This window comes from Stenella coeruleoalba (genome assembly GCF_951394435.1).
Source record: "Stenella coeruleoalba genome assembly, chromosome: 6".
Taxonomy (NCBI): Eukaryota; Metazoa; Chordata; class Mammalia; order Artiodactyla; family Delphinidae; genus Stenella; species Stenella coeruleoalba.
In genome coordinates, this window is record NC_137151.1 from 90,630,042 (window position 1) to 90,640,245 (window position 10,204).

At 37.9% G+C, this 10,204-nt stretch overlaps 1 protein-coding gene across 2 annotated transcripts in view; it reads right to left on the minus strand.

Moving 5' to 3' along the window:
* The window catches only part of RFTN2 (raftlin family member 2), a 61,033-nt gene extending 51,582 nt beyond the window's left edge, over positions 1-9,451 (minus strand). The window contains exon 1 of one of the 2 annotated variants that reach the window (XM_079924648.1): positions 8,634-9,450. In XM_079924648.1, coding sequence (XP_079780774.1) covers positions 8,634-8,772 — 139 coding nt within the window. In that variant the 5' untranslated portion in view covers positions 8,773-9,450. Of the gene's footprint in view, positions 1-8,633 lie in introns of both variants that reach the window. The other variant, XM_079924649.1, reaches the window with a different exon arrangement.
* Between the last annotated feature and the right edge of the window lie 753 nt (positions 9,452-10,204).

A 10,204-nucleotide genomic window follows, 5' to 3' on the forward strand; every position in this document is an offset into this window, starting at 1 on the left:
GGAGGGACCTGCGGAAGACTTAATACCTTATCCAAGAGTGCAGCAGCCCTGGTCCAGTGCTGACATGTGGTCATGTCGGCCCAGTGTTGCTGGATCTTCTATTTTTTTAAGAAAACCCCCAAATCCAGATTCTTATGTAATATCTCCCAACTTTAAAAAGTGACAGTTAATTCAAATATCTTAACACTATACACAACAAGCGAGACCTGTCTAAAAGCTGAATATGGCCCATGTCTTGTTGGTTTGCAGCTTCTCCTCTGGGTTGCCCCAGGGATTCTGCAGACCAGAGCCTGCCTAGGTCCAGGCCAGGCCACCCGGACCATCTTAGACAGTGCTCAGCATATCCTAGGACACAGAAAGTGATCCAAATCTTCCTCATTAGTGGGGACAGGAGGATGATGGTGATAGGAGGGCTGGGGTTCGTTCTGTTAACAAATTGCCCTTCTTATCCTACATTGTGATTTATTTTAAACATGCCAGTGTCATTCAAGTGAGGTAAACCTAGGAGCAAGGAAAGGTGAAATAAATCTGGGAATTTTGTTGAGAACTTCCCTTCAGGTAATCCCCTCGATTCTTAATAATGTTTTAAACTGTGCTGAAAAGAGACTGGCAGCCTGACTCAGCTTAGAGATGTGAGGAAGGGGCAAGCTGTGCACACAGAGTGAGGTATTTTCATCAGTGCTCACCAGAGTGAATAATTATGTCTCCAAGATAGGCTTGGTGTTTGAAGCCAAGCCTTTGATTTGATGTCCTTACACTGGGGCAGTAATATCAGAGACTCTATTACTTTTTAAACACAGGAAATTAGGGGGGAGGTGTGGTTGTTTTGGCTAGAACTGAACAGCACAGGCAGTTAGCAGCAGCTGCAAGCCATCTTGCTCTTCTTAGCTCCTCAACCGCTGCGAGTTCCTTGGGAGAAGGAACAAATGGTGTTGTTGACAGCATTAATGGGTGGGGTTGGTTGCCGTTCAATCAATGCTACACGATTTGTAAAAGCTTTATTACACCTTACAAGGCTATTGTGAAGAACTGGTGAAGGAAAGTATTTTGTAGTTGCTTTGAAATCTATATACATGCAGCGTGGACTTTTCTGATTAAAACTGAAACGTGCTGAACGTTAAGCAAGTCTATCATTCATCCTCATAGTTTCCAAAATAAAATATCAGTAGAGTTTTTTATGGTCCTTTGCTTAAAAGCTTCATAGACAAAGATCAAATTTTAAAAATAGAAAAAAGTCACATTCTAGTAAAAAGCTAAGAACTTGTTCAATGTCAAAAGGTTTGCTCTGATGATGTAACTCTATGAAACCAGTCCAAGACATATATATGTTCTTTCCACCAATTTACTTCTGAAGATTGGTATGTATTTTTGAAATATTTATGAAACATTGTTTCCTCAGATAAAAGCACGATGTACAAACACTGGCAAGCAATTTTACCATATTTTCAAAAGGGAACAGACTGTCAAACCCCATATTATATCTAGCAATTATAGTAAAAAATAATAAGTAACATGTACCAAGTACATATTTTGTGCCAGGCACTATGCAAAGTGCTTTACATGCCTAATCTTAATTAGCCCTTACAAAAACTCCACAAGGCAGATATTATCATTATTCTCAGATGAGGAAACTCAGGAAGAGAGAGATTTGATAACTTGCCCAAATTATTAGTGAGCGGTAAGGCTGTAATTGAACCAGACAGAATGACTCCAGAGCCAGTACATCCGAGCACCGACAGGAAAGTAAAGCTTCATTGATTTGCATCACTGCTAATTCAGAATTTGTGAAGATTCAGACATGAGCTGAGCTAAAGCTTTTGACTACTATAAATTGTTAATCAATCTAATGTACAGATATTAAAAGGAGTATCTGGTTTACTCTACTTATCAAAATGTTTTAAGTTACTTAGAAAGATAAACTACTATATAAATAACATCCAAATTACATAAAATTTTATGTTTTCAATAAAGGTGCCATCTTTGTAGTCACTCATTAATATATTTAATTGAAGTCATACAACTGTGGTTTTGAAATGCACTCAAACTCCAAGGGACGACAGAGCTCATAATTACAGGCAGATATGCAAAAGATTGCATTATGACCATGAAAACTCCTTGCAGCCTTGTGTTTCACCGCTGTCTCCTGCATGTGCTGCACTCTGCCTGTTCGGTTTTACTTGTAGTTCCCAGACAAACCATGAGATTTTCTCTCGTTTCTGAGTCTGTACAGCTTGTCTTTCAGCCTTGTTTGCCTTACCCCCACTTCCTTACTCAGCCTTTTTTTTTTAAACTTTAAAAACATCTTGTGTGGGGGTAGAAATGTAACGTACAAACGGGGTGCACAAAACATACTTAAAACTGCCAGCATTTGGTAACCACCATCCATTCGAAAATCAGAAAATGGCGGGCACGCCAGAAGCCTCACTTCCTGCCCGTTTCAATCACAATCCCCCTCTCCTGCTCTGTGCTACCTTGACTTTTTTTTTTTAACCTTGACTTTTGTGGTCCTCACTCCTTGCTCTTTTTAGTTTACTATGCAAGAATGCAAGCAAACACTACAGTTCAGTTTTGCCAATTTTGTGAGCTTTATATAAATGGAATCATACAGTATTTTGCATCTATTTTCTTTCACTGAACATTAAGGTCGTGAGATTAATCTTGGGCAGCTTGTGTAGTGGTAGTTTGTTCGTTTTCACTGCAGTGTAGCAGAGGACAGCAAAGTACTGCCTACGGCCTGTTTTGTTGCATGTGGTATGTTGGCACTTCACTGGCCGAGCTGAGTAGCTGTGACAGAGACCACACGGCTCACAAAGCCTAAAATATTTACTATCTGGCCCTTTTCAGAATACGTTGGCTCACTTCTGTGGTGCAGTGTTGCACTGTATGAGTTTACCACAATTTATTTTTCCAGTCTCTTGTTCGTGGATTTCTGAGTTGTTCACACTTTTGGGGTTATTACAAATAGCACTTCTATCAACATTCTTGTATGTGCTGCAGGGTGCATGCGTGTGCACGCTTCCACTGGGTATATGTATCTTCGCTAACTAGGTAATGACAAAGCATTTTTTGTTTTTCCAAAATGGTTGTACCAATTTACCAACACCTGGTATTAGCTTGACGTTTTAGCCATTTTGGATGATTTGTAGTGGTTTCTCACTGTGGTTTTAACATGAATTTTTCCTGATTACTAATGAGGTTGAGCACGGTTTCATATGTCTATTGACCATTTAGATTTCCTGTTTCATCAGCCACCTGTCCAAGCTCCTTGTCCATTTTTCTATTGGGTTATCTTTTCCTTTTTTGATATTCAGTTGTATTTTGTATATTCTGGACATAAATCTTTGTCTAAGTCTCACTCATTCTTTAGATCAGATGAGGTGGCACTTCTTTTAAGGAGTCTTTCTGGATCCTACCAATCGGGTGGAGGTGCTCTTCTTTCTGCTTCTGTAACTCTCAGATTTCTAGCAAAGTTTGTATCACAGCATAGAGTGTAAGCACTGTAAACAGATGATTAGTCATCAGGGCTCCTCAGCAGCAAGCTCACTAGGATGCAGGTTCACAGAAGTCAAGGACTAGGCTTTATTCCTCACTTGGAGCTCAGTAGGTGCTCAGTAAGTGTTAGTTCAAAAAATAAATAGACGAATTGGGAGACTGGGATTGACATATATACACTATTGGCACTATGTATACGACAGATAACTAATGAGAACCTACTGTATAGCACAGGGAACTCTACTCAATGCTCTGTGCTGACCTAAATGGGAAGGAAATCCAAAAAAAGAGGGGCTATATGTATATGTGTAGCTGATTCACTTTGCTGTACAGTAGAAACTAACACAACATTGTAAAGCAACTATACTCCAATAAAAATTTTAAAAAAGAATAAATAAATGTCCACCCAGATGTAAGAAAAACCCCCAATATAACGTAGATTGCCAGTAGAAATGTATTTTCTCCCAACATCAATATTTATTTAAGTGGGTCAACTGTTTGCTATTTTCAGAGATTCCCTATCCCCCAGGTCAGAATGGGATCTTTCTTTCCCCCAACAGTCTGAAATTGTGAAGTTTTATTATTTGCCACAACTACTGAGCCTGTGCTCTAGAGCCCAAGAGCCACAACTACTGAGTCCATGTGCCACAACTACTGAAGCCTGCTCGCCTAGAGCCCATGCTCTAGAGAAGCCACTGCAATGAGAAGCCCGCACACTGCAACTGAAGAGTAGCCTCCGCTTGCCACAACTAGAGAAAGCCCTCATGCAGCAACGAAGACCCAACACAGCCAAAAATAAATAAAATAAATAAATAAAAAATAAAGGAAAGTCCTTATGTGGTTTTTTTTACCTGACAGAGATTATGTTGATGCTTGAGTAAATTTAGTCATCTTTATTATAAATTTCTTTTTACATAGCACTTTACATTTGAAAATCTTTTGACTGCTTGAGGAAATACTCAAGAACTTATTAGATTCAGACAGACATAGAAAATTTAGCTGGACTGACCTTCTTTCCTTCCTTCCCTCGTTTCTGATACTTTATTCATCTCTTGTTGATTTTTAAATGCATTCTCTTCAGTGCTGCATCTTCATTATTCTTGAAAGTTCTCTAGTATTTACGATTACTGATCATTTCTTGCTTTTTGAAACCCTCCTTTTCCTTGTGTTCTCTGGTGCTATACAGTCGCAATTGTCCTCATTCTATTTCATTTTTGTTGAGTTGTCCTAAATATGGCTAAATATGCCTGATGATTCAGCCCAAGACACTTATGCTCTGCCCATATTCTCCTCTTTAAGACTTTATCTACTTCAATTCCTCCTGGAAGTCATCATCTCTGCCGTGCACCTGTAACTCTCTCTGCCAGGATGTTCCACTGCCACCTCACATGCAACGTGCCTGGAATGGAATTGCTGTTTCACCAACTGACTCCCTGTGGGACGCCCCTCCTACTGTAAGAGGCATCATTATTTCCACAATTACTCAGGCTCAGAACAGGGAAGTCATCTTGGATTCCTCATTCTTTCTGTCCCTTCATATCCAGCCAGCCACAGGCTAAGTCCCTCTTGGTAATGTCTCTTACAGGGACGCCCCCTCACTTCTCCTTTCAATAGCCCTTGAAAGTACCTCAAACTCTTAATCTTTTTCTGATTATATAAACCCTATTTTTTTCTTCAGGTTCAGTTAAAGTCCTAATTTGAATTCCAACTTATCCTATTCAAAATTGATTTTTCCTTTTCCTGATACCTCTTGTATCTCGTATTGCAATTTTTCATTCATTACTTCAACACAACTTATTGGCCACTGGTCATGTGCCAAACACTGTGCAAAACACAGCAGTGCAAAGGTGGATGTGGCATAGTTCCTGACCTTGAGGAGTTCATGAGCTTGTCCAGTTTGACCAATTAGAATATAAAATATTGGAGGGCAGAAACTATGTCTTATTCCTTTTTGTGTTTTCACTACTTATCAGCATCTTCTACAGAATCCATACATCAATGTATTTACTACTGTTACAGTGATGGTAAAAGACAATGAGAGTTTCTTGTTCTCATAATAAGAAAGCAAGCTAGGGGCCAGGAAAATTTTACTCAATGTGTTTTACATGATTCTATTAGAAAGTCAAATAAGGAAGTTACCATCTGTCCTTCTATTGGGTTTTTAATACTGTAGAAATTCCTTTTTAACCATAAAGCTATACATGCTCTAAAAATCCTTAAGGCCATGGTTATTCAGATTGTTTTCTGGGATTGCACAAGAAGGTAAACCAACCCTTCTGGATTATTTGCAGAGTTAATTTAACTTTTCGCCAAGAAACTCGATGATGTACTCATATATATACTGACACACTCTCATGCATACACATGTATAGATTACTATACAATAATCCAGAAAATTTATCACAAAAATTGTGCTGAAATCTCACTAGTGCGGTTAGTAGATCTGGCATAAAGCCAGGAGGGATAGTTAACTTTTATTAAGTGCTTACTAAGTGCCAGGTACCTTTTCAAGGAGATTATTTTGTATAATCTCCTTTAATCTTTAAAATAACTCTATTATGCAAGCACCATCAGAACCCCCATTTTATAGATGAGGAAACTGAGATACAGCAAAATTTATAAACTTGCCAAGTTAATGAGTGAAAGAGCCTAGATTCAGAACCCAGGAACTTGACTCCAGAGCCTTATGCAATTAATGATTAGGCTATTATTTCTCCCATAGAGATATATAAGTAATGGCTCAAAGTACCCCTACCAAAAAAAAAAAAAGTGTGGGAAGGGCGCACACACACACACACGCACACATGCACACATGCACACAGAGCATGGAACTAAATGGAAAATCAATAAATTGTTCAAGATAACTATAGCCACCATAACAAAGGGCACTGGAAATTTCAAAGGGTCTCCTCTTGCCCCACTGGGACTTGTCCCATGTCCTCTGTTTGGAAAAACAGAGGAAAACAAGGTAAGAGACAGGCTCTTCGTGAGCACACACAGCTGTCACTAGACCAATTTGTTTCCTGAAAGGTTGCTCACTGCACGTGGTCTCTGAGAGGCAGGAGATGCCACTATTTAGTAGTCCTCACAGCAACCACAGGTCAGAATGGCCAGGACTATATGAAGAAGGCTGGCATATTTTAACCCCCATGTGACTCACTTCTCTACACACTGGAGGAATAGGTGGGCGTCAGAGACAACAGAAGAGAGGAAGGTGGTTTGTGGAGCTGGGCTGATACAGAGTCTTGGCTTCTGAGGCAGAGGCAAAGGCAAAGGCAAAGGCAAAGGCAAAGGCAATGACAAAAACAAAACAGAACAAAAAACATGTGGAAGAATTGTAGAGAAAAGGGACACCAGGAGACTGGGCCCCTGGACCAAATAGGAACCAGGTGCAACTTTAAAATATGTGCCTGCTTGCTGAGTTAACATTTGCAAACTATGCCCATACTTACACTTTATAGTGTAATACTCTATTACCTCCTCCACACACCTAGAGTGGAAGGTAGAAATTTTACTCCTTTCACAGAGAGAAGGGCTTCTGATAATAATAAAGCCAAAATGACTTCTGAAGAAAGTTGTAGATCCTTCTGATTCAATGATGGCTGCATTTATACAAATTTGTTTGAGATTGCTAACATGGTTGGGTGCAAATAAATCAAAAAAAAAAAATTCAAGTTACTTTAAAACCTATGGGGGTTGTGCAGCAAATCTTAAAGCACAGATCAAAATGGCTCTGGCCTAAACTTTATGAATAGACAAGGTTTTGAGGTTAAGGAAAATATGTGTTTGCATCCTGTGGATTTACAAAAACTTGTCCTAAAAAATAATTGACAAGGACAATCAATGGAGAAAACATAGGACCACATCACAAATATTTTCTCAAATGATGTTTTTTGAAAAAGTATAGAAAAAATTCATTTGAGTGTTACTTTTCTGATTGTCACCATTATCTTAATCTACTTTTTTTTTTAAATCTACTTTTAACTTTCATAATTAAAAAGAAAATTAAGAATATTGACATTTTCCCCTTTGGTAGCCTTAGCCTTAGGTAAAAATGGAAATGTAAATATGTTAAAAGTATATGTACAGACTTTGTGTATGTCTCTGGAAGGGAGTTTGCTTGCTGGCTAGCTCAGTTTTTGACAAAGAAAAATGGGCTGCTCTTGCTTCTTGCACAAAGATGCACTGTTCACAGAGCAAACCAAAAAAAATGGAGAATTTGTGTTTAAGTTGAAAAGAAATTAATATCCAACATAATCTACTTAGTATAAATTTTCTATTAACTGATAAAACGTGCGGCTTATTAGAATTAAAAGCATAACTTTGTAATAAGAACTTAAAATACTGACATCTGGAAATTCTAACAGCAAGCAGGACACTCAATTTCATTTTTAATACCCTGTAATTAAAGATATAGTTCTGCTTTTTAAAAACTCAGTTTTATCAATGCGATTGTACAGTAAAGTTTCCAAAAGAAGTGAGGTAAAGTATTTGTGAAGTTGAGCTGCCTCTGTTCCTTACACAGGGCTGCCATCTGGGCTTGTTTATTTGTGTTTCCAACTTTCTGGAACAGGGAGTTTCTCTGTTAGGGACAGGGCAAGCAAAGGAAGTATCTTACAGAAGACTATCTTTTTTTCTGTATTATCAAACTTCAAATTTAGTTTGGTCAAAAATATCAAATGACTACCACAATCACAACATTAACACAGTTGGAAACCTCAGAATTGTCTTAGCAAATACTCTTCCACATGATGCAAGTAATATTTCCTACATGCTACCTTCTTGTGCCTTTCAGATCTTTTTCAAAACACAAACTGTCATTAAGGCTTGACCTATTTGGCTGGAAAGCGAACATTTTTCATGTGTCCTTCTACAAATAAGCATTTGATTTAAAAATGAAAGGACTATTTCCAAGCAGTTTTTCTAATTTTATAAAGTACATATGAACCAAATTTACAAAAACCAAACAGAACAAAAATCTTTCAGAGTGTAATTAAGAAACAAAGCATTATTGTTAGACTGATTGTACAATCTGATTATGAGGAACAGTTTACAAATCCACAAACCAACACTTAAAAAAACTAGAAGTCCCTTATCTCTGAAATCTTTCATTTAACAAATAAAATAGAAGCAAAAAGTACCTTGTAAAGTAAAATCCAGCAATACATATTCGTAAGCAAATTCTGTCTTTGTTTCCACTTGCGGTCTCTTCAGGGTAGAAAATATTTTTCCAGGGCTGCTATCATCAGGGTCTTCTAGCTTTCTAAGTCCGCACCCCATGGCAAAATCTGTAAGGAATTAAATTGCAGGATAGGGGAGGGAGACCAGCAAATTCTGTTGTTTAAGCTGCAAAAAGCAAGTTACAGACTTAACTGCTTTGATTTTTTCAGCTAAACCATAGATACTCAAAAAGAAAACATTTGAGTCCAAAGAAAGAAGCTGAAGACTTTTTCTATCCATTTTTCTGTAAAGTCGTTGAACCCATGATGATTAAGCTACAGCTCCGGGAGGCTGGGCTTGATCTTAGGAGAAACATGCAAGCTGCTACAACTTAGCGGAGAATTTCCATGCCACGTCAATTTACAGCCAGCCCCCTACCAGAGTTCTGTCGCTCAGGGCACCAACAGTGCTTTGTCTATCCCAGTTAGCTGGATGATAAAGGAGGTGTCCAAAAACGGAAATAAAAAGGCAAAAGTGCAAATCAGATGGAATTATCTACAAGTAGAGGCTATATTCAGACATAGTGGTGTGCAATTCTTTTTCTGTTTTCTCTTTTCCCTTTTTCCTGTGCCCACTGCCCCCCCTTCCTCCCTGCTATTACCAAGAAAGCAAAAGGAGAGAGAGAGACAGAGAGAGAGAGAGAAAATGGAAAAAAAAAAAAAAAAGATTCTCAATATGGTTGGAAACAAAAATCATTTCCAGAAAGGAAGTCAGGAAACTGTTTCTGGAGTCTAAAAGGAGAAAAGTTAAAGTTAAAAAAACAACAACCCACTTTTAGTCTTTAGATAGCATTTTGAGGATTTCTTTCCAAATGAAGGGTTTTTCTTGGCTGGAAAAATCATGTACTAGTTAAACTGCCTCATATAAAATGTTTATATTTAAATATCATAATAAAAAGACTTTATTTAATTGCAAAGAAGAGACAGTAATGTGGATAATTAGTTTCCCTAACATTTATAAAGTTTAAAAAACTCTACCATTAGAAGGCTTATGATAATAACTAGTAACATTTCCACAGGTCCCAGAGTATCATTAATTAAAAACAACAACAATAACAACAACAAAACTGACAACTTGATTCACTCAGTCTTATAAATTGCTATTTACCTGAAGTCAAGAACAATTTCTAATGGAACAATTGTAATGAGTGTTTATTGTATTTTACTATTTACGCGTCATGTGGTGTGGTGTACCCATCAAAACTGTGAGCCCTGAAATCATACCGCCTGGGTTCAAATACTGCTTCTAATGCCTACTAGAGACGTGATCTTGGGCAACTTACTGGACCTCTTCAGGTTTCAATTTCCGCCCCTATAAAATGGAGTTAATAATAATACTTACCTCATAGGCTTGTTATGAAGGTTGAATGAGATAATCTTATCTCATATCTTAACATTATGCCTGGCCAATAGCATAAATTTGTTAATGTGCTTACATTATAAAACAGTGTTGAGAATAGTAGTAGAAGGGAAGTGATTCTGCCACCATTCCC